This window comes from Phaseolus vulgaris, chromosome 2 (genome assembly GCF_000499845.2).
Source record: "Phaseolus vulgaris cultivar G19833 chromosome 2, P. vulgaris v2.0, whole genome shotgun sequence".
NCBI lineage: Eukaryota > Viridiplantae > Streptophyta > Magnoliopsida > Fabales > Fabaceae > Phaseolus > Phaseolus vulgaris.
In genome coordinates, this window is record NC_023758.2 from 32,197,214 (window position 1) to 32,220,813 (window position 23,600).

General features: G+C 33.0%; 3 protein-coding genes across 5 annotated transcripts; 2 read left to right on the forward strand and 1 right to left on the reverse strand.

The window, feature by feature from the left end:
- Positions 1 to 9,273: 9,273 nt before the first annotated feature.
- LOC137811503 (uncharacterized) lies at positions 9,274 to 15,777 on the reverse strand. The gene is made up of 13 exons (XM_068613287.1): positions 15,519 to 15,777; positions 15,241 to 15,399; positions 14,761 to 15,009; positions 14,559 to 14,678; positions 13,999 to 14,079; positions 13,483 to 13,578; positions 12,708 to 12,803; positions 11,960 to 12,013; positions 11,662 to 11,865; positions 11,035 to 11,160; positions 10,689 to 10,754; positions 10,274 to 10,573; positions 9,274 to 9,962 (listed from the first exon to the last, which is right to left on the reverse strand). The coding sequence occupies exons 1-13, from the start codon at positions 15,579 to 15,581 to the stop codon at positions 9,486 to 9,488; spliced, it is 2,091 nt and encodes a 696-aa protein (XP_068469388.1). The 5' UTR covers positions 15,582 to 15,777; the 3' UTR covers positions 9,274 to 9,485.
- Positions 15,778 to 16,939: 1,162 nt separating this feature from the next.
- LOC137811504 (protein WALLS ARE THIN 1-like) lies at positions 16,940 to 19,577 on the forward strand. The gene is made up of 6 exons (XM_068613288.1): positions 16,940 to 17,318; positions 17,429 to 17,491; positions 17,579 to 17,695; positions 18,068 to 18,470; positions 18,781 to 18,932; positions 19,179 to 19,577. Exons 1-6 carry the CDS (start codon positions 17,140 to 17,142, stop codon positions 19,351 to 19,353), a joined length of 1,089 nt encoding a protein of 362 aa, XP_068469389.1. The 5' UTR covers positions 16,940 to 17,139; the 3' UTR covers positions 19,354 to 19,577.
- A 981-nt stretch (positions 19,578 to 20,558) lies between these two features.
- Positions 20,559 to 22,402, forward strand: LOC137811506 (protein RTE1-HOMOLOG). 3 transcript variants are annotated; one of them, XM_068613289.1, is made up of 3 exons: positions 20,559 to 20,764; positions 21,236 to 21,567; positions 21,883 to 22,402. In XM_068613289.1, exons 2-3 carry the CDS (start codon positions 21,295 to 21,297, stop codon positions 22,303 to 22,305), a joined length of 696 nt encoding a protein of 231 aa, XP_068469390.1. In that variant the 5' UTR covers positions 20,559 to 20,764; positions 21,236 to 21,294; the 3' UTR covers positions 22,306 to 22,402. The 3 variants fall into 3 exon arrangements, with proteins under 3 accessions (XP_068469390.1, XP_068469392.1, XP_068469391.1); XM_068613291.1 differs by having other exon boundaries at positions 20,624 to 20,764; positions 21,278 to 21,567; XM_068613290.1 differs by having other exon boundaries at positions 20,646 to 20,764; positions 21,266 to 21,567.
- Positions 22,403 to 23,600: the final 1,198 nt, after the last annotated feature.

Below are 23,600 nucleotides of genomic sequence, written 5' to 3' on the forward strand. Positions count from 1 at the left end.
CCATCCAGGGTCAAACCTTATATACATATATATGAAATCCATATACATGTATATAACCAATCCAACAATATCACCCACGAAAGCCACCCAAAAAGAACATATTTCATGCATACATCATATCATGCATCTCATAATCAATTATATATTTATCCTAAACATATATAATTAATCTCACATTTTATATATCATATTCTCATTCATAAACATGCATAAAGAAATACATTTAAACATGTATAAACATCAAACATAGCATAACATCATCGTTATCTCATAATATTGTCGTTCAAGCGAGCTCTTCTTGCAAAAATGACCTATCAACCTTCATAAGGTAAACTCTATTTCATTTGAGCAACACAACCACTATTTAAGTGAAAAAAGCTACTCACGAGTAATAGTCTCCAAAATCTCTCATGACTCCAACAACCTCTTCATCGCTTGAGCAATATCTATTTAAGTTTCAGAAACTCCTCCATTGCCACAGGATACTTGAGAGTCCTATTAGCACCTGACCCCAATGATATGCGTCACACACCACCACACATAGTTATACGTGTACACCATCTCATCTTTCCTTTAAATGTTGACAAGCAGTGTTGCTAGAACCACTAGCCCTATCGCTTGAGGAGAGAGAATTGTCTCGGCCTCTTTGTCACTCAAAGTACAACACGTCACTTGCATAACTAACACTTTGCCTGAGCAAAAATAGGTGGTGAACTCTAAGTCTCGAGTGGTTGGGTTTTTTTGGGCCTCTCTTTATGATGCACAAATGCATTTTAAGTTGTTTAAGCCTATAGGTTTGAAAGATGCTACTATTAGATGTTGGGGGATCTAGGTAGTAATTATAGGTGAAATTTAGAATCATAGGAATAAGTTTATTTTTAGGAATCGATGAGTTGATCTGGTTGGGATTTTTACTCTAGTATAAAGGAACACTTGGTTTTGAGTTACGGTAAATGAAAGATTGACATATTTCTTTTAAGAAGATGGAGAAGGTTGTAGGGTAGTTGTTTTATCCTGTCTTCCTTTGTGAGAGTTCCTTTGAATTGTTATTTTAGTTGGAAGGTGTCCTTTTGGACATATGTTGTATTTGCGTTCTGATGTGGTCATGACTATATATGTCTAGTCATATTTATGACACTCTGGTTGTTGTTTTGTAGAGTCTGTTGGAACCTCGGTTGGTTAAGTGTTATGTAGTTTGGTTTGAGGTTTCTTGTATAAGGATTGTGACACCCCTAAAGTGTCTCATTTTATTTTATTTATTCCTTGTCTAAGCAATTAAGTTGGAGTCAGACAATATTCAATTTGAGAACAACTCAAACAGAAAGAACACATATTTTCTAAAGTAATATTATCATGAAAAGAGAATATGTATCTTTTTATACTCATCAACCGTTTTATTGTCATGCTTAAATAAAAAAATATAATAATTCTCACTTAGATTTTTTTCAATCTTCACATAATACTCATATATTCAGTTTTACAGATATATTAAATCCTAAATCCTAAACCTTAAACCCTAACACATCACAACAACCCACTTAACAACCAATATATTGTATAGAATATCTTTAGTTCCTCACATTTCCTACAGTTCAACATTTGTAATGCTTATGAAACTGCTAATTTAGTTTTGGAGAGTGTGTGGATTGTGGTGGTAAGGGAGATTTGGTGTCATAGGAACAAGGTCATTTTCAAAGGTGTGTGGTGGATCACTCTAAAATGTTCTCTTTAGCTTAGCTGAAGACTTGGTCTTGGGTTACTTCCAAAGTTCAATCAGCCTGTTTCTTGTTTTCAGATTGTTGTCTTGATCCCCTGGTATGTTTGTATTCGATTTAGTTTGTTGGTTAGCTTTTTGGTTGGTGGGTTGTTGTTGCCGAGGTGAATTATGTTTGGCTGTATGGGTGTTCTTTGAATGGTGTTTATGTGAGATTTTTGAGGCAATCTGTTTTTGGATCTTTTTCTCTACTGTTTCCCTTTCATTTGGTGTTTGTTTTGGATTTTCTAGTTTGGAGACTTTTTTCCTAATGTTATGGGCATTGTTATAAAATCGAAATTCAAAATGTGAATAGTAAGATACATAATAAATAAAATAAGTATTAAAATAACTTTTTAGTAAATTTATTTTTTTTAATTTTTTACATTTGTTATAAAAAAATTATATACTAATTTTCATATTTGTAGTGTTTTTTTTATTGTATTTCCTCTTATTAGATATCTAGTGATATTTCAACATCATTTTTATTATTATGTATGTCAATTTCTTATAAATAAAAGCTTAGAATATAATAAAGGTTATATGGGCACCTATATCTTTTAAAAAATTGTTTTTTTTTTCAAATTAAAAATTTATACTTACAAAATTTTTAAACTTTTATTTTTTTTATAAGAAAAAGATATTAAAACTCGTTCCCAATAAAATTATTTTACCAAAAGTAAAAGTACCATAAATCCTAAAATTACTGTCTCTTCTTCCTCTCCACTCTTATTCTTCTTTTATCTTCTTTTTCACTCTTCTTTTGGTCTCTCTGCGTTCTCAAAGTTCTTCTTCATCTCCAACTTTCTCTACCAACTCTTCTCTTCGTTCTTCCCTTTTACCTTCTCCATTTCTTTTGTTCTTATAATGTTTCTTGTCTTAAACGTGTGATTGTTCTGTGATTGTCTGTTTTTTGTTTTATTTTTTTGGATGAAGCTTAGAAAAATTAATTGTATCGGACGTAAAGAAACTGAATCGTGAATCCCATGATTCATTCAATTCATATAACGATCCAAGACCTAAAACAATTCAACTTCATTTCTGAATCGGCAAAGTTATGTTTTGATTTGAATCGCAATTTTATTCTAACTACTATGATTCTGAGTCTGTTGTTAGGTGTTAGTTTAGTTATGGGTTGAGATTATTTGGACATATCATGTATATCTCTTGTGATATGTATAAGTGTTGAATCATTCCTAAAGTGGTCACTATTTATTTATTTTTTCTTGTTGATAAAAAAAAAATTAATTCCTTACCTGGATTGAAGAATATTCTAATACTGACACTTGATAACCCTTGCAAATACTCCAACCAATCCAAAACAGTTCTCACAATATCAATCCTACACCAATAACATCTTCTTTCAACCATTCACTTAAGGAGGAGAAGAAAAGAACTTGAAACACAAAAAAAAAAAATTAAACTATTAACTAAAATCAACTTCATGCACAATCCACCAGCTTCACAGAATCCTAAACTAGTAAGGAAACCACACTTGTGTTGTGGTAGAGATCATGTAAACAAGTAAAAGTTTTCTAAAACTGAAATTATGGAATGAACATCTAATCTTTATTTATAAATATTATAATTAATTTATTTTAAAATCTATTAATAAATAATATTAAGTCTTATAGAAAGTGTACAAACAAAATAATATAAACTTCTTATAATTTTTCATAAATAAAAAATAGTTTATCCATAAACTAATTTGAAAAAACTCTTATATAATTTTTATAGTCAAATTAGTTTATATATGAACTAATTTGTACAAATTCTTCTATATAATTCTTATCTTAACTTGTTTATAAGTTTATTTTATTTTATTAAAAAAATATTTTATTTATTTGTTTTTAATAAAATTGAAAAATTTGTTCAAATGGCTTTATGATGTAGTTTATGGTTTTAACTTTTAAACTAGTGGGTTTATTGTTTATATAATTTATTCTATGTAAAAATTAAAATAGTCAACACATCTTTAAAATTATCTCACGAACACATACTGAATTAAAATAGTTTCAGTAGTCACTGTATTATTGTGCTAATCTAGTAGTTCACATAGATATCAATGATATGAATTCTTTTTACCAACTTTCTAATGAATATATAATTAAATTTATCTAGATATAATAGCACATATAACAAAATCAAGCAGTAATTAATCAAGTTAATCATGTATTAGTTTTATTTCTTTTAAATAAATTTCTTACATTAATCTTAAATAAGTTCAAACTAAAACACTTATTATCAAACTTATTAGTTTTATTTTACCTCTTTTTTAAATTTGTAATGTTATTATATATTTATAACTGATAACAAAAAAAAAAAAAAACTTTTTCACATTCACATCTAAAACTCATAAAGAAATCTCCTATTGTCCTCCCCAACACTAACAACTAAAGAAGAAAACAAAAAATTAACATTAGATCTAATACATTCATACTAATGATTCAAGACAACGAGAAATTCATTGACAGTATCTTAAAAATGATCCAAGACGAAACATTAACCTGTGTCAGGAAAAATACTTTAGTATGATCAAGTTAACTTGTTTAAAACTATTTATAAAAAAATAGAATTTTTAAATAAATTAAAATACAATAAATTTCAATATATTTATTTTAAAACAGGATAAGTACTGCACAAAAGTCATTTTTAATGAAAGGAATTAGCACTTGTTGACTAATCTCTCAAAAAAATTCCTTAATCTCAAAGGGTTTAAGTTCAATATGTTACTCTATACTATCTTTTTATCATCTTTTCCTGTTTATCTATTTTTTTTATCAACTTTGTACACTCATAAAAAGAGTTTTACCATCCTCAATAACTTTATTTGATTTGAAGTACATTATTTTGAATAAAGATAAATGTGTGTCTTTTAAATATGTAACTAAGAAAACTAAGTTATGATATGTCCTTAAGTATATCTACATTTTCTAGATATGTAGTGAAAAAAAAGTATAATTAACCCTCAAAATGTGTACAAAATAAAGTATTTTTTTTTATTGAAAAGATAAAAATAGAAAATGTTGTGGCTAAAATGCGAATAAGACACAAAGCCATGAATAATGGAAGCACGAAGGTGCCTACTTTTGGCTGTTGCTTTTTTGCTGATCAACTGAAGTTTGGCTCAGTAGTCAGCCTTCTCTCAACAAAACTGACAGTAAATAATGGCATAAGTAAAATCAGAATCATAAATAAACATAAAGTGAAAAAAGACAAATAACTATAACACTTTTTTTCCAGTATGCATCAACAACACCTACAGAGACTTCATAAAGATTCCTGTAAGAAACAGTTGGAATATAATTAGTTATAGTCTACATCACATTTCTTTTAAGTTCAATGTTACACTTTTCTACAATTTTTTCTGCATTTTAATTCAAAGGGTATTAAATCTAAATCAAATATACTAAATATTTTTAAAATTTAAGTGTTTTTAACATTTACTCCAATTAATCATTTCGTTGATTTGTAACAGGAACAGGTAGAAATATATTTTTTTTAATTTTTTTAGCATTAAGCCACTATCCATTGAGTTTAGCTAATTGATGATAATTATTAGTTTTTTTAATATATAGATGATAATTAAGTTTGAACCCATGACTAGAAGCAGATTACTCAAATATCTTTTAGCTAACTTAATCCTATAGTATCTTAATATTATTAATATTTTGGTAATATTAGTTGTGAGAAAAAAACTGTCTTAGGTTTATTAACTAACTGTATTTAAACTTTTGTCATATTTTTAACTTTTTTGTGATTTCCTTAATCATTTTAAAATCAAACCAAAAAATTGATCCTCAAATTAGATCCCATAAAAAGATAATTTTATCCGTTCTTAACTTTAAGTTGGATATGATGATGCGTTCCAAAAATAAAGATTATTTAAGTAGATTTAATGTTTTAAAATGCATTTTATAGACTGTTTGAAATCAGACCTTAATAAGTATGTTTAAGGAACTTCTATCAAAAAATGAACTCAATTATTTGCTGACTGAATTGAATTTTGAGTTGAATAAAAATTGTTTGAGAGAAAGTTGGGGATGAGGGTTGTTTGAAATAAATTATTAAATTCCCAGATCCAGACAGACATACCTTGAAAATAGCTGCGTACGTCACTGCCTCCCTTTTCCCGAAAGCAACAGTAATAAAGTATGAATGAGTTGGATACAAGAAACCCATTTCTATTTTTAACCCTTTTCTTGCTTTTTACAGGTTAAAGCATGTTCCTTCACTCACAATAACTAAACAAAAGCTATCACTACCATTCTTTTTTTCTCTCTCGAGGTTCTGGATCAAAAAGCATTATTACCAGCTGATTGATCCTTAGTTAAGATCATGCTACATTCTTCTTGTTATTGTATGGATAGGGGAAAATGTACTCTTTTCTACCTAGTTGGTTTGAATTTGTGTGTAAGTTATTTTTTGGTTTTGGTTACTTAAAGGATATCCATTTGGATGAGGAAGATAAGTGTAAAGAGTTCTTCCATTTTAAATTAGTAATTAATTAGAATAATAAATGCTATAAAAATTATCTTTTTAAGTTGTGATATTCATCTATTTATAAAAATGAGTGAGAACATTGTTCAACTTTTAGTTTAAATTATCCCAAATTTTAGATTAATTTTAGTGTATATTATCTGTTTTTCATTTGACTTTTTCACCATGACTACATAACTCGATATATCTTCTCTTAGTGTTTTATGTGCTTAATGAAGTCCCCATTTGAATACGACGGTTCTCATCTTGTAATCATAACAGGATGGCGTCCTCTCCTAGTTCCATTCCATGTCATTTCTTCTCAGATCTAGGATGGTTAATGAGACAATATATTCTCTACTTGGGCTTGGTTGATCTCGATATGGAAGATGATCTTCGCTAAACTTTGGTGGTTCAACTTTCAAGCTTGTCGCATAACATTCTCTTGTAGTCTTCTAATCTACATGGATAGTGATAATGTTGTCCAACACTAAGGGGAATTTCATAATCAAATACGAGGTAAAAACTATTGCTCCTAGCTTATTAAGGGACTGCCTTCCCAAGAGGATGTTGTACGACATGTTAGCATCGACGAGTAGGTATTGTATCTTCATTGTTTGGCTTTGCAACTTTCCCTTCCAAAACTTGGTGTAAAGATCTATGTATCCTTATGAATCAATCCATTCACTAGAAGATCTCACAATCTGTCATGATTGGGTTGGATCTCATTTTTGGATATCTATAGCTTTTTAAAAGTTTTCCAATATAGTATGTCTATTGAACTTCCTTGATCAACCAATGTTTTCATTATTGCTAAATTTTTTGCTTTAGTTGTTATGACCATGGGGTCATTTTGAGTTGGGTTAATGACTTTGAAGTCAACATCGATAAAGATTATTGAGGGCATCCTTCGCTGAGTGGAAGACGTGATAACATTCACTGACTGTACTGCACAAAGATGTCACTTTCTTGTAGAGTTCAATGCCCCACCTACAGTAAATCCTTCGACTGTTGTGTTGATGACTCTTCTAAGTGGAGTTTACGGGCTTGTTGTTCTCGGTCGGTGTGAGCACCTTGACCTATCTTCATTGTCTCAATGGGATTCTAGTCTCGTCTTTCATAATCTCATCACGATCGTTCTTCCATTTTTCTGGGGGAGTGAGGTGTGGAGCGATACTCTTGTCTAACAATCCTCCAACGGTGCCCTACTTGTATCAACTCCTCTATCTTATCTTTCAATGCCAAACATTCTTCGGTCGTGTGGGCGGAGTTACAATGGTATTGACATTACTTGCTCATGTCGGCATTTAGAAGCGTAAGAACTTTTGTGGAGTCGGGATTAGGTCGGTATTTAAAGCCTCTTACACAATCTGACTCCTATCTACATTTAGCAGAGTGTAGTGGAGAATTTGGGCAGTCGATATACTCCTTGTCCTCTCTTTCTACTTGGCCTTCTCGAGTCTGCTCTCGGATTGGACCTGATTTAAAAATTAGTGGAGCTCTTGAAGCTGTATGAACTTTGACCTCTCCTACTTAACCCATCCGGGTCGGTAGTTGGCTTTTTACATAGACTACCTAAGAACGACCTTAGTTTGAATGTTGTCATGGAGCGCAACCTCTAGGTTGAGGTTGATATCAGAGTTACTTTTTTTAACCTTTCCATGAATAGGCTCAACGACTTGATCTTCTCTCGTTGGATATTAACAAGGGGTGATTGATATCATGTGATGCGGTCGATTTGTTGCAAACCGTGTTCCTAATTTTCCGACTAAGGTCTTCAAGTTGTTAATAGAGCATGGTGGAAGATGAGTAAACCAACTCAACCCTTGTCCTTTCAATTATGTTGGTAAACACACAGTAGAGCATTGTGTCCTCCGATGTAAAGTGGCTCATTTGGGTCACAAACATCAACATGCTCGTGAGGGTCACTCGTCCATCATATTGACAAATGCTTAATCCCTTCCAATTGGGAGGGAGTTTGACACTTATTATTTTGTCGAAAAAAGGGTGTCGCCAAGTAACCCCCTTCCCCCCAATGTTAGTGAGATATTTGTCGATGTGTGAAGATGTGACTTCGCTTCCAACATATAGGTTAGTGTAACTAGGGGTGTTCGGGGATGTTGTTATGTTTTTAATCATCAGTTTTCGATATTCATTTTCTTGAGACTCCAAGGGGTGCATCCCTTCCATTTTTCTTTTAATTTCCTTATTTTCTCTTCTAAAGGCATGAATTTCTTCGGTATTCCTCCATTTTATTTTGGCCATCTCCATTTGAAGAGCTAGAATAAGAGCCATGTGTTTGGTTCCAACTACTCTTGAACCTATAATCCTTTAATCATTACTTGTGTTTCTTGTAAATACGACTAAATTATGTCGCTCCTTCTCAACTCCACAACAAACACCAATTATTCTTGTATAGATAGAGAACGAGTCATCTTTATCTAGTTGGTTTGAACTTGGGAGTTGTTTCTAAGATTTTGGTCGAGATAAAGAAGATACCTACAAAAGTAATCAATATTTAGTAATTTAAGTAATTTTGACATAAAAAAACAATTTCATCCAGTGTGACATTCACCAAACGAAAGTATTAAACAATCACAACTTTTTAAATTAATATTATTTTAGTCTAACGAACTAATTAAAGTTTATTAATTAGTTTTTAACCGTTGTTATCTTGTTTAGGGTTTAGCCTAAGTGCAATCTCAGCGGCCATCTCGACCATGTAGAGTACAATTCTAAATACTTCTCCTAAGAATTACGTAACATTATTATCAACCAGTAATTTTCTCAACAAACCATCCTTAACTCACTCTCAAGAATTGCGTAGCATCTTAGTCCCATGCAGATTTATTTATAAAGTTGGTTCAAAATGAAGAGCAATTTTGGTACGGTGAGTTAAATAACTCCCTTGAGCAAGAAATCCTTGGGAAGAATTAGAAAGACCGTCTGGTGAGTTTCTGAAGCGCATCAACTAATTCTGAACAAGTAACCACTGTGTACAGTATAGGTTCCTCAACGACAGGTCAAAAATCCAGGAAGCAGACAGCATAAGTTTCCTTATAATATTATAACATCAAATTTCCTACATTCTGTCCAAATTTTACAATCAACATTCTAGGACCGTTCAGCACCTCCTAGAGATTTACTCAAGCTCTATGCGTTTTGAATACTCTTGACTGGTTGCACACACTTCACTGTATCTGTTTCTTCAATAGCGTCAAGTTGGGCTAGTATAAATTTCAGTTCCAGCTTTTCACCGAGGAACGGATGAGGGACGAGGCTTCCCCTTTGTGGAATTCAAATGCTGGGTGACAAATATAACCCCCATCACGACTATGAGGCAACCAACCAGCATGCTGAAGAAGAGAGCACCTGGTTGCCTGGTCTGAACAAAGCCGTACACTCCATTAGAGGTGACAAGAATAAGGTCAGTGAGCCCATCATTTGAGAAGTCCTCACAGATCAAAACGTGTGTTGGTGAACCAGGTAGTTCAATTGTAGCTAGTACACTTCCTCCTGGTGATATTATCACGGCTTCCTGTTCCCCAGCTGCAAGGATCACTTCCTGATTATCATGCAACCGCAAAGTAAGAGGCTTTAGTGTGGGAATCACCAGACCACCTTCCATCATTCCTGACGGGGATGGTAGATTTGACCATGTAACACCAGTTGATTGTTGCCACTGCCAAACAGCATCATGACCATGCAAGCCAGGGGAGTATGATGTAATCTGCAAGAAACAATTTTTTCCAGGTCACCGATATCAGTGTCAATAAAATTGCAAGTTTATCTTAGAATCTATTCAAGCACTACAAAAAGCTTCTCCCGCATTTCGAAAGATCTTTATTTCAAATGGTCACATGAAATTTAATCCAAAAATTCCATGTTTCAAAAGATTCAGTAAACGTTTCTTTTAGAGAAATAACTCCCAATTATGATATATCTCAAAAAACCACAGTATAAAATATTTGTGACCGGAAAACTTGGAAATATCAAAGAAATACTATTGGTGCTCAACAAACAATTGAAAAAATGCTGTACCTCTCCACGATTTGTCAAGAAGATAACATCGCCATGGCTTCCCTTCCTATGCCTATGACCATCACTTCGAGGAATTAGAATAGGCGTTGCTACCTCTAAAGAGGCACTCTCTGAACCTTGACTGTAGCTTCTATAAAGTTCTCCATGTTGGAATAAGTTAAAATGGGTATAATGACAAATGGATACGTTAAAGAGTTGTTCTCGTACTGGTACACCAGATGTTGCAACAGCCCAACAAGGACGTAGCACATCCATAGACCCACTGGCTACAGTCTGCTCAGCACCATTTCCTCCAACAGCCTTATAGGATGAATATTCCAGAAGTCAGACAGAAGAACATTCTCTGTTTGCTATCATGCTAAATTAATACGGTCTAGCTCGATTTTTTAATTAAAATGGGTTAAGAAACATGAACCTGCACATGGTCTAGAACTCCATCACCATTAATATCAGCATGTAGACCACCTTCCTGAAGATGAAGCTGAAATAAACAAATTTGGCATTACATTAGACATGAAAATGCTTACGAATTATATGACGGAGCTAAATAGAATTTTGGCCGAATAGCACAAGGTATATCTTTTGAGTAAGAAACCAATGTGCTCCAAGAGCTGAAAGTAGTATCAGAAGATTGAGCTTTACAAATACTTGCAGCCTTTAATGGCGTCAATAGTTTTTTTAGGTAAAATTGTCTTCTACGCTAATCAAGAAATGCATGGTAAAGCAATAAGTTCAAGTTGACTAAAGGATTTTATGTTTACCTTGCATATTGTTCGACCAGATGCCAGATGAAGAGCTTCTATGCCCTCCTTCTGATGAGCCACAACAACATTAGGAACCCACCAAACCTGAGTGTAGTTGGTTATGGTGGGAACATAGGGAAGGTGCTGCAATCGAAGAGAGAAACATCATGATTGCAAATTCTTTACTCTTTTCTATCAAAAAGTTAATTTTCTCAGTGCCATAACATGTCAATTTTATTTCTTAGAAAACCAATCTCATGTTAGGAAATAACATGAAAACTAAAATAATATGACGCAAAGAAATTACTTCAACATAGCAAACCCCTAATCAAGAATATCTAATTTAGACATGCTATGTTTCACAACAGTAGTGATCTACGACTATTCTTACTTTGCACCTAAATAGCTTAGAACCAATAGATGATGCAAATGAATACCAACTCAAGTTTAAATCATAAAATAAAAATTGGATGTGCAATAGAAGTAAACAGGGTGTTTCTATTACTGGATGAATTTTAAGTTGTCAAATAATAGTCATATAAAAAACTAACTATCATTATGTCAATACAATTGAATGAATTCCAATACAAATAATCAAATATAACCAGCTTTTTTAGCAATTACATGGCATGGTTAGTATATAACCTTCTTAGATTTTGCTGAACCAGCATAATTTGCTGCTTTTCCAATTATGTTTGAAATTTTTTTGGTTGTGTCCTTTCCTGGAGGATGGTTTTCCTCAGGCTTGTGAAAAGGGTAACTCATCGACTTTCCAGGTGTTCTCTTCAATGTTTTTCTCTTGTGCCGTCTGAAGTGGGCAAGTTTCAACAAAGTATCTTCTCTCCTAGCCTGATAAACACATTCATATATTGTAAAGTATGAACGGTATTTGAGATTAAGATTTGGTATAAAAGGCTAATAAAGGATGTCAAATATAAGGTACCCAGCGATGAGGCATAACTCCCAAGATTGATTCTCTGAATTCCCTGCATTCAAACTACAATCTCACATGTCACATGAAGCAAATTTTAGGGAAATATCTATAATTAAAAAACAAAGATTTCTCAATTACATAATTTAAACAAAAATACTCCACCATATGCATGTTTCAGTGTTTCCACACATAATGGAGGAATTGATGACGGGAGTTCTTCTGGAAAGCTCATACAAGCAAGCAAATATTTGTTTTAATGGTTGACCATTGTAAGAGAAAAGGTGGATAGCATGAATATATGAAAGGAGCATAGTTTCCGTTCTTTAGGAAGTTAGGAATATGTTGACAATAAGCACGGAAACACTTTTAAACAATTATGTTTGAATTGCTTAGCTTATTGCAATGGAATCGAATGGAGTGGGAAGGGTTGGTATTACTTATCCTTTGTTTGGAACTTACTTTGACTTTAGGGGATTAACGAGAAAAAGAAAGGAATGAACAAGTTATTGCTTTGGATTACTTACAACATTTAAACTAAACTAAAAGGGCATAGTAGTAAAATCAACAACTACATTTTTTAGATTTTGTAAATGTAACTGAAGAAGAAAAACAGTGATTTCATTGCTTCCCCTCAAATCTCACTGGGTGACTGCTGAAAGGTTATAAATAACAATAGTTTTGTGTACCTTTATTACATTTCACTAATCCAGCATACCCATAGACTTATGATTTAGTTGAATAGCTAAAATGTAAGTACCTCTCCAGGTTGACGGGTATTCAGAGCATGAACATCAAGCTTGTAGTTATGCTGTGGAAGTAATTGCGATGCGTCTGAAGAATGCACTTCAATGTTCTAAATGAACAGAAAATACCAGCAATTAGAGTAAAGGATAACACTACACAAGAGCTTTCAACAAAATAGATGTTAGGTAAGTGAACACTAAGTTGCTTTATCCATGTAGCCCAGGTTTGGTTGTAGTTATAGTTAAATGGCAGGTTAGCATCAATCACACAATTCAATCAGACTTAACCCTGAAATCGGTTCACTTGGTTGTAAAACATCTAATATCTGGTGTCAAAAGCCGACAAGACTAACTTTGATGCTTGTTGGGAGGTGGTTCCATTTCTTTCATGGGTATCTTTTGGGAAAAATATATAATGTGCACCAGTGGATTAAAATGCTAGTGCATATGCTAACAGCATACCTTTAGCATCCTTCTTCAATGCTATAGTTTATTGGCAAGGGAATACAGCTCAATATGCTCTGTATTTTTTTTACTTAATCATTAGTTTTCTTCAGTTTTCATGTTTCCTTGCTACACCTATATAAACTTCGAAAGATAAAACAAACGGGGAGAGAATAGAGAAGATGCACTTACTAAACTTAAAAGATAAAAAAGTCTATCCTTCAAACAAAAATAACAAAAGGAACAAAATGCATTCTTATATAATGAAATTTTAGTTCAAATTTAGAAAGATGACAACACCCAAACAATAGAACATACTGAAGACCAAAGAATAAAGCACGGCACCTCATTTTTTCTGCTCCATCGTTCAGCACCAGATCGACCAGCAAATGCATAAAATGCAAAGTGGCGTAAATCCACAGTTCCAGAGTTTTCAGAAGCCTACCCAAGGCAAGGATCATAACAAAAAGTCAAACTTCCACCACACAAGAATAAGAAAAGAACTAACATCTGATACATTTTTCAGAATAAAAGAGAAATTTAAAGAAAACCTTCTCCAAGTCCCTATGGAAAAGTTTGTTTCAGTTTTCCTTATTTTTTTCTATAAGAACATATAAAGAAGTTTATACAAACATACACTTAAAACTGTCTCCTATTTATTTAGGTGCCTGATTATGAAGGTCTAGAATCTTATGCAACTACCTGCAAAATGCAGAGTTTATTGGCTTAATTATATCGACTTAGCGAAATTTTAAGGACTACAACTACATACAGTGTTTTTTGTAGGTATACTTTAGTATGCTACAGGGTGGTAAACAAAACAGGCACAAAATATAGCATCCACTAGCAAACAGACTATACCTCCTTTTCAGTGGTACTTCTTCGTTGATGCTCCGAAAATCTGGCTCCCATTCCCATTTCTTCAAAAGGATCCATAAAAATCTAAAATTATAAAACAGTCAACATAGCTAGATTGAAACAATTGATTACAAAATTAACGGAAAAAGGACCCTGTTACCAATTTGAGCAAAGAAACAAGTTTAGATTAGAAGATAATACTGAATAGTAATAATTCTGAACATACCTCAGAGATGCATGAACCAAAAACATTACAATTATAAGAATCAAATAACAAATAGAAGTTTCTGAAATTCAAGAAGTAATGCAAAATATATATTACTAACATACTTCATCAAACAAAGATGCAGAGGAACTTTCACATTTGCCCTTGCAGAATGTAAAAGAATACGAGATGACCACAACGTTGTGTCACTCATAAGCTGTTCATGGTCTCTACTTTTTAAAAAGGATGATAAACACCATCAAGGATATATGGAAATTTTTGCTATTAGAACACAGAAAGGGGCCTGGTAGGAAAATATAGTAATGAACCAGGAAACAATGAGCAAAGTGACACGTACATGTGGCTGCATTTCCATCCTGCCACCAACAATTATCAATCCAGTATCTCCATGCTTCAGAGTATAATTGCTTATAGAGATAGAAACTTCCCTATGGTGAGCATTATGTGGAAAATCCTCCTATAACAACCACTAGAGGAATTAGTAAAACCCAACATAGAGTAATAAATAACGATATAACAGCACAGCTAAAACATTGTACCTGTAGATTATTTTCCCACAACTTTTGGAGGTTGGAATCAAAACACATTACGGACCAACCTGATGTTACTACAACCAAAACCTGTTTCTGCGGCTGCCCAATTTTATACCGGTCAATAATGCCGGTGGCCATAGCAACAGGCCGTCTACCAGACATGACACGTACTTTGTCAGGCAACAGAGACACTTCAGCCAACACACGCGCCTCACTGAACCCTTCATCGACACGCCTAGTATGGGGCTCCAAAACCTGAGAGACCCAGCATAATTACACAACCCAGTTACCAACAGTAGTGGTACCAATCTGAACAAAGCTATTACCCAGAAAAACCAACAATCAAGTATAAACTAGACGTTTCTTGTCCTATGCAAACACATATTGACACTAGAAATGAGAAGATGCCAAAACAAGCATGAAAGATTACAGGTGAACGAAAATTAGAGCAATAAAGAAGTGGAAACATTCCAAAATCGAAGCTACCTGAATTTTGGCGTCGTTAGTAGCTACAAGAACTTCCTTCTTACCGTCTCCATTGAGATCAGCAACCAGGGGCGGAGGAAGACGATCGGCCTCGTATTTGATTGGATACTCATCGGTCAGGTGCATCCATGCTTCTTTGAACGAAATACCACCATCTTGCTAAACAGCGATCAATGAAAGATACATAAACGTGAAATTGGATCGAGGCATAATGAATGACCAAATTAGGGTTTTAGAGTGAGAGAAAGTTGGATAACAGGGGAAGAGTAAAAGGGCACCTGAAGAGTGAAGAAAATAGCAAAAGCGGAGAGCATAAGAATGGCCAAATCCCGCTTCCTCATGGCTTAGGTGCGCAATTCAGCTAATCTCTCCTCTTCCTTTCTTTTCCTCTTCCTCTCCTAAACATTCAACATGCCTCCACCTCTTCACTTCTACACTATACCACTTAGGTCTTCTATGGCTGAAAAAAACCAAGTCAAAATTATTTTTATTTCATTCTCTTTCAGAAGCATGGTGGTTTTCATCTTTATATGTCCTAAAATTTTGATAAAATTATTTCATCTGTTTATAATAATATAATTTTAATAACTTTTAACTTATTTTAATAAATTATTTTTAATACTTTTTAAATAATTTACTCAAATAAAATTTATATTTGACCATATTATCTATTAAATAATAATAGAAAATTTCAGTGTCCATACCTTAATTGTAACCACTGTACATTTATACAATTTTGCATTATTATCTTAATGTCACTTGATTATTATTTATTTTTGTATTAAGCATCGGTGGCTATTTTAAATTATAATAAAAAACAAATTTTGAATAAATAATATTAGTTTAATGAGTGTATAATACTATCTTTTTCATCCTAAAAAAATTATAAACAATAAAAGTTTCAAACTTTATTGTACATAAATATCTATTATTTACACTATCAATATATAACCTTTTCTTTTAAAGCAATATACCCTACTAAAAAGTATTGATTGATTAGAAAAATGTTATAAATTATATTGTAAATGTATCATTTCTATAGGAACTATCATAGAAGTATGTCAAATAATATTTTCATTTAAAAATATAATTTATTATTAAAAATTTATAATTAAAATTTTGAAGAAGAAACAATTGTGTTGGAGTTATTTTCTCTTAAAAAAAATATCATTTTCATGTGTTCAATTAATTAATTTAAAATTGTTGATGTTTCATATTTAATCAAAAATCATTCATGAAACATTGTCTGTAATTATTTTGACTTTGAATAATGTCTTCAGGTAGAGAAATCTTCTTATAGGAGACTTAATTATCTGACATAATAACTAATGAATGGAGGATTAAGCTTAATTCAGTTTACCAAGCACTCAAGAGTCTACATTTAGACAAAGGAACACTCATCAACACTTATACAAATGCTACTGGTTCTTATTCCTGTGATTTAGTTTACAAAATCATTTCAACAATGTTGCTATGAAAATGTGAATATTACTCGTTTTAACTATTTTATTCAATTTATTTTATTAGTTTGTTTTTCATTCTTATTACTAAGTCAAAAACACTAAGATGGAGAGTTGGTATTTATTAGAGATGAAATATTTAGGTAGAATAAAATCATAACAAGTTATTAACAATCACATGCAAGCAAGTGATCTGATTCTAGATGTTATTATATATGAAAAAAACAAATGGGACTTATATTTTATTTTTTTATTTTTTGATTGTCCACAAGTTAGATCGATCTATCTTATACACTGATCTCTCTCCTCTCTTACCTGTGTTTTCCTGGTCAAACAGTTCTTACAAAATTGAACTCTCCATACTCCTAATCCTGTTCTGCTTCTCTAGAGCGAAAAGCATTATCACTATCAGCAAACAATACACAAAAGACCAAGAAACATGATGCCCCAACGAGCTAATCTGCACATAGCCTTAACGTTTCTACAACTTTGTTATGCAGGAAATCATATATTTCTGAGAATTGCACTTGATACAGGAGTAAGCAAGCTTATTTTTCCTGTCTATAGAAACATCACTGCCTTGGTTCTTCTGGGTCCACTCGCATATTTTTCAGAGAAGTATGCAGTTTAGCTCTATGGTAAATAGATATATAGGAACCCTTTACCTATTCCCAGTTAAACTATCTAACCTTTTATTTCATTTTTGTATCTGTTTTCTTCTCTGCAAGGAAAGACAGGCCAACAATAACCACTTGTTGTGTGGTACACTTTTTTCTACTTGGACTTGTTGGGTAGGATCCCTTCATGAAGCCATCCATTTATCATAAGATATATATGTTAGGCGTAATTGTTAAACTCCCCCCTTCTGATTCTGGCAGAATAACAATGAAAGAAGGATTCTACCTCTTAGGTTTGGAGAAAACTTCACCTACCTTTGCCGCTGCTATGCAGAATTCTGTTCCAGCCCTCACCTTTCTCATGGCTGCACTACTCAGGCAAGCTACAATCTTTAACCTCTAAAGAAATGTTAACAACACATCTCTAAGATGTTTGTCTAAAATGCAATCTCTTATGGTAAATTGTATTGAAAAGAACAATTTTTTATGAGTCTCACTTCTTATTTGACAAGTTTCTCTCATGATTTTGTAATTTTTGATAAACTTAAACAAGTAGTAGAGCGTATGTTAAAATAGGTATATTAGAAAATGTGTTGTTGACCCTCTTGTGTCAAAAGTCTAGAAAATAGGATACTGACATGACAAAATGGTCAAAATTTATTGAAAATGTTTCACTTCATACACATTGTATATGGATTAAGCTCACGAGTATAACTTATTTGTTCAATTATATATATAAGGGAAGTGCAGATATGAGAGCGTTCACTTCAATAGAATTGATGGTGTGGCTAAGGTCCTTGGTGTCCTTGCTTCTGTTGGTGGAGCTACTATCATTACCCTTTACAAGGGACCTGTTATTTATACTCCACATTTAACATTTCATCATGAACAATACTTGTCTATGTTGAGGGATACCCCAGAAAAGAATTGGAACTTGGGTGGCATCTATCTCTTCGGTCACTCCTTATGTTGGTCTGGTTGGATAGTGATGCAAGCATTCGTTCTGAACAAATACTCAGCCCCGCTCACAGTTTCTGCATTTACATGCTTCTTTGGTGTTGTGCAGTTTTTGACAATTGCAGCCTTTTTTGAGAAGGATTCCAAAGCCTGGCAGTTCAATTCAAGTGGAGAGATCTACAGTGTTTTGTTCTCGGTTTGTAAATTAAACTGGTTTCTCTGTTTACATTTTCATCAGCATGTTTGTTCACTTGGTGTTTCTACCTACACAAAAACTGATTTCTTTTTCATCTTGGCTAATGGTGGAAGTTAAAGTTCAAAGACAAAGCACCACTGTAGCAAGCTTAATTTGGATTTTCTTTTAACTTAATCAAGGATCATAATTGGTGACCTTGACATCAAGAAACTTCATTTAGTTGTTAGTGTTTATGGTGTGAGTTTGTTTTTATGTTAAAGGGAAGTGAAATATGACAACTGAGATGACAAAATAGGTTGGTTTGTATCAGGGACTGGTGACTTCAGGCCTGGCATCAGCAATACAGATATGGACCATTGGCAAAGGAGGGCCAGTGCTTGCTTCAATTTATCTACCTTTACAAACATTACTAGTAGCTGTGATGGCATCTATTATTTTCGGTGAAGAATTCTTCTTGGGAGGGTAGGTTTTGATAGTTCAAATAACTTTAATTTCATTGTTTTCTTAAACTTATTTCTAAAGCTAAATATGTCATCTGCTAGCTAAAGCCTCTAAAGTTTGAGTTGGACTATCATGGAATCAAACCAATTAGATAAGTTAAGTAAAGTAGATGTATTGAATCATAAGATTCGAATGGTAAATTACAAAATTATGTTAACTGTGGCTTGTACTACATAAAATTTTATTATTTTCTATTTTGAGGTGCAGGATTATTGGAGCATGCTTAATCATATTCGGTTTGTATCTTGTTGTATGGGGGAGAAGTCAAGAATCCAAGACAATCAAAGAGGTCATAGTCCCCATTGAGGCCAAGAATCACAGGGAAGAAAAAAGTGATGCTTTTTCCCTTAACCAACCATTGATTACTGCAGAAAGCTCTTAGAAGTAATGGGACAAGAAATTAATATGATTATAAAAATGTAAATGTCACTTGTGGTATGACCTAGTGGCACAACATTTCTTTGTTGTGGTGGGTTATTAGTTGTTTTGTTACTACTTTTGGCAACATGTGATATTGATGATAGGCATATATAGGGGAATTTGAATCCCTAAACATTTAGGTGACATTCCATTTCATTCTAAAAAAAAAATTACACTTATATTTTCTTTTGTGACTTTGCTCAATTGCTCACAATATATCTATGTTTTTAGGTTTATTCCAATTATTCATAATAAGCAGATAAAAAAATACATCAAATTAGAATAATGACATCGAGAATTTTTGTAACGTTGAAATTTTTTTTCACCTTTTCAACTTTAGAAATAAAAACCCACAGGACATAGTCCAGAAAATGTCTTCATTATGAAAGTAGGATTACAATATTTGTTTCTCTCACTATGTGAGAATAACACTCAATCTCACCTAACAAGAATAGAATACAACATCTCTCTAACATTTCATTGGATATCAACTCTCTATATTGCTCTTCTCACTTGTTTTCTTTTTTCTTCCTTACAAGTTCCATTTATATAGAGAATGGGAGAAAGATTTATCACATAAAGGAGATGGTGAATAATTAAAGCTTATCACATTTTCAAGAAAGAATTATAATTCCAAAACTTGTGAAATGACAATCAGAAAATATATTCAATGGACCAGTTATCAAGATTTATCGATCATTGTGCCCACTAAATTAAGAAGGGATTTCCAATATTATTTTTAGAGAAATTTGTAGTTAATATTTTTTAAATAATTAAGAGACTGATGAAATATATTTTACGGATACTTATAATAAAAAAAGTTGTTAAAATGAATTTTACATGTGTTTTATTTACACAACAAAAACAAACAGACAAATCAAACATGGATTAGGAGTTAACTAGTGTAATTTAGGGATTAGGAGTTAATCACAAACCAAACATGGAGTAGTTTCAATAAGATCACTTCAATCACTTCCACAAAGTTCTTCTACGTGCTCTCAAATTCAAAGCCATTGAAGGGTTCAATTAAATTGATACACTTTATTTCCAAATTTTTTTTTTCACATCCCGAATTTATTTCATAGTTTTATCTATTCCTTTTAACTCAAAACCACTAAGATTTCTCAGTTTGCCCCATATAAATAATACTGGGACAATTTGTTGATTAGAAAACGCAATTAAATTTAAAATTAAGATTAGACGGTAGAAGAGTGTGTGAATAATATTTGTTTCACACTCTAACAAATAGGTGATGAAAAAGTAGAGTTACGAAGATAATTAATTATACACATTGCGTTTACTAGGCTCTGAAATTGTGCGCAGTTGCACAGTGTGCGGGCAGAGTAGCGATCCTTCTTTGTCTGCTGTAAAAGGTGATTGGATCGGATCCCTTTCACTTTTTTATTTTCTATGTTATGTGTTGACTATAATTCAAGCGTATGCTAGTCTAGGGTTTCTTCTGCTTTGTAATTTCATCATGAATCGCGCATATTCCAGTTTAGGAATCATTGTCCCATCAATTCATTTCGCGAAACCGTACCTAAATCTCGAATTTTGAAACCCAAATCTGTCTAAGGAACGATGTAGTTGTCTGGTTGTTATTGGTCAAACTAGATTTAATGCTCTGCTTCATGGTTGTTCTTGAAACCAGAAATTGAGAACCTTAAAAGACATGTAACATTTGAATTCCATCGCTGCTTTACTTGAATCTTGGAATTGAAATATTAGACACTACACCTGCTTCTTAGTGATGTTTTGGTTTTAGGTTCAAATTATATATATATATATATATATATATAGTATGCGCCTTTGTTTATAAACATGTTTGATGTTATGACTTTCAGTTATGTAATTGCTTGTTGTGTATTGGGAAGTCCGTGATATAGTTCTACCGACTTTTGCAATGGGAGCAGAGTTGGATATTGAGCAACAGCAGCAGATGATGGAAGGAAGTTATTCGCAAACTACGCAAATTGATCCGAAAAGGGCTCGATTTCCATACTCCGTTGTGTGGTCACCACTTCCTGTGATCTCGTGGTTCATTCCTTGCATCGGGCACATTGGCATCTGCAGAGAGGATGGAGTAATATTGGATTTTGCGGGGCCTAATTTTGTGTGTGTGGATCATTTTACATTTGGAGCTGCCACTCGCTATTTTCAGGTTCCCAAAGAAAAGGTATATGCTATTGTTTAGTCTTTCTTTATGTGAAGAGAACATAGACAAGTTTGCTTCCCCTTAGTAAACAAATTGTCCTAAACTAAAGCTGGGACAAATCAAGAAGCGGAAGTAGGACTATATCATGAGACTCTTATTTCTTTGTCTAACCACTTTGACTCTAACTTCCTTTTGGGGTTTTATTTCTCCATAACGCTGTGATATACACTAAATGGAAGCTGTAAAAAGTTATATTTTGCAGGAACTTGATTCTAGCTTGTTGGTTTTCTGTTCTTCTATTGCTTCTCAAGTGTTTTTTAAAAAAATTGTTGGCAGTGTTGCATACCTCTGGGCCAGTCTGCATACAATGGTGTGGAACACAACACGGAAGGAGAAAATAGGGGAGATTTAAGGACTTGGGATGATGCACTAAGGAAAAGCACTCAAGAATTCCAACACCGATCTTACAATCTCTTTACCTGCAACTGCCACTCGTTTGTTGTCAATAATTTAAACAGGTTGGATTTCTTGTCTGGTGGATGGAATGTGGTGAACCTTGCAATTTTCATTTTATTCAATGGACGTTGGGTCAGCAAAGCATCTATGCTTCGATCCATCTTACCATTTGTGGTTGTATTTTTTCTTGGAGTCATATTCGGGGGCTTCACTTTCTTAAAGTTTTGGTTCTTTTTCACTTCCATTCTTATTGGCTGGTTCCTGCTTGGTACGTATTGTTTCAAGAATCTGATTCAATTGTAGTATCCGGTTCTGTGGCTCTACTTCGTTTACAACTGTAATACGCTATATTTTTTTATGAAACATGGCTAATTAATCATATACTCTGTGTTCAGATAAATTTTATTGTCGGCTTGTTGCTTCAGTAGGACTTGTTTTCTTGTGTGTATGATTTTGTTTTAAATAAAGTGACTTGCAGCATCCTGTCCCATGTCTTTTTGGTGCCAAGACATTGTGTGCTACGTCTCTGTTACAGATTGAGGTTGGTATAAATGGATTTCGATTGGTGTTGGTCACAAACTGCCTTTTACGTTTGGAAATAGGAAGGGTGCTGCCATCCTCTTCAATGAGTTTTGAATTGGACTTTGAATTTTGTTTTAAAATAATTAAATCATTGTGAATTTCACGAACATGAAAAAGCTCAGTACAAAAGTTTGCCGCATAAAAAAGACACACTTCACCATTTTTTGCAGGTATACAAGACCAGTAGCATGTTCACCCTTGATGCCAGCACCTACGGAGCTTTTTCTTATTGCTTCCATTTACACTTTTTTTTTAAATCACAATGTCAGTAGCAAAAACATTTTCTGTGTGCTGTGTGAAATAGAACTTTGCTATTTTAGTTTTTTTAAGTGGAATCCTTTTAAAGCAATGTGTAGTGAATAAGGAGAGACGAATTTTTGCATACAATTGTTCATGACCCAACTCTTGAAAAAAGATAACTGTTCTGGTAACGAGAAATATCCATGCGTCAAAATCAAATAGTGAAGAATTCAGAAAAGGGTGGCCAAAAATAAAAAGAATCAAATTATTCTCTTTTTAAACGCGTCCATTTTTCGTACAACTTGTGCATTATGCATGGCCATTTCTTAGAAAAAAATACAATAATTTTGGGAGATTGATATTGATTTTTGGGTATCAAGTAAACTTGGCCATAAATTATGATATGCTTAGTAGCATTGACTATATGTTTGATTAACCAATGGATACAGTATCAGTTTATTTATTGAGTTTATACTTTGAATTATTTTATTATACATTTGAAGATAGAAATGGTTCAATTGCATATAAGTTGAGAGTGTTCCAGTCTGCTATCATTCAAAAACGTTCTGTCCATTTTCCATTTTGTTGTTCTCTGCACGATCTACTATATGTCTTCATTCTAAGACTTAAAGAAAAGAATTAAAAAAAATCCAATCAAATCTACACTGCTAATTGGGATAAATCATATGATTTTTCCTTTGAAAATTGATATATTCAATCCAAAAACACATAAAGAAAAAGATACATGACTTCAGGATTGAAAAATGTATTATGTT

What these genes read in the sequence shown, in the direction of transcription:
- LOC137811506 (XM_068613289.1), top strand. Translation starts at nt 21,295, where the DNA reads ATGGGAGCAGAGTTGGATATTGAGCAACAGCAGCAGATGATGGAAGGA. An exon ending in TTCAGGTTCCCAAAGAAAAG is followed by an intron (nt 21,568 to 21,882) that starts GTATATGCTATT and finishes AATTGTTGGCAG; the next exon opens with TGTTGCATACCTCTGGGCCA.
- LOC137811503 (XM_068613287.1), bottom strand. Translation starts at nt 15,581, where the DNA reads ATGAGGAAGCGGGATTTGGCCATTCTTATGCTCTCCGCTTTTGCTATT. An exon ending in GAGTTATGCCTCATCGCTGG is followed by an intron (nt 11,866 to 11,959) that starts GTACCTTATATT and finishes TGTGTTTATCAG; the next exon opens with GCTAGGAGAGAAGATACTTT. An exon ending in CTGGTCGAACAATATGCAAG is followed by an intron (nt 10,755 to 11,034) that starts GTAAACATAAAA and finishes TGTTTATTTCAG; the next exon opens with CTTCATCTTCAGGAAGGTGG.
- LOC137811504 (XM_068613288.1), top strand. Translation starts at nt 17,140, where the DNA reads ATGATGCCCCAACGAGCTAATCTGCACATAGCCTTAACGTTTCTACAA. An exon ending in CTCGCATATTTTTCAGAGAA is followed by an intron (nt 17,319 to 17,428) that starts GTATGCAGTTTA and finishes CTTCTCTGCAAG; the next exon opens with GAAAGACAGGCCAACAATAA. An exon ending in CTCATGGCTGCACTACTCAG is followed by an intron (nt 17,696 to 18,067) that starts GCAAGCTACAAT and finishes AGGGAAGTGCAG; the next exon opens with ATATGAGAGCGTTCACTTCA.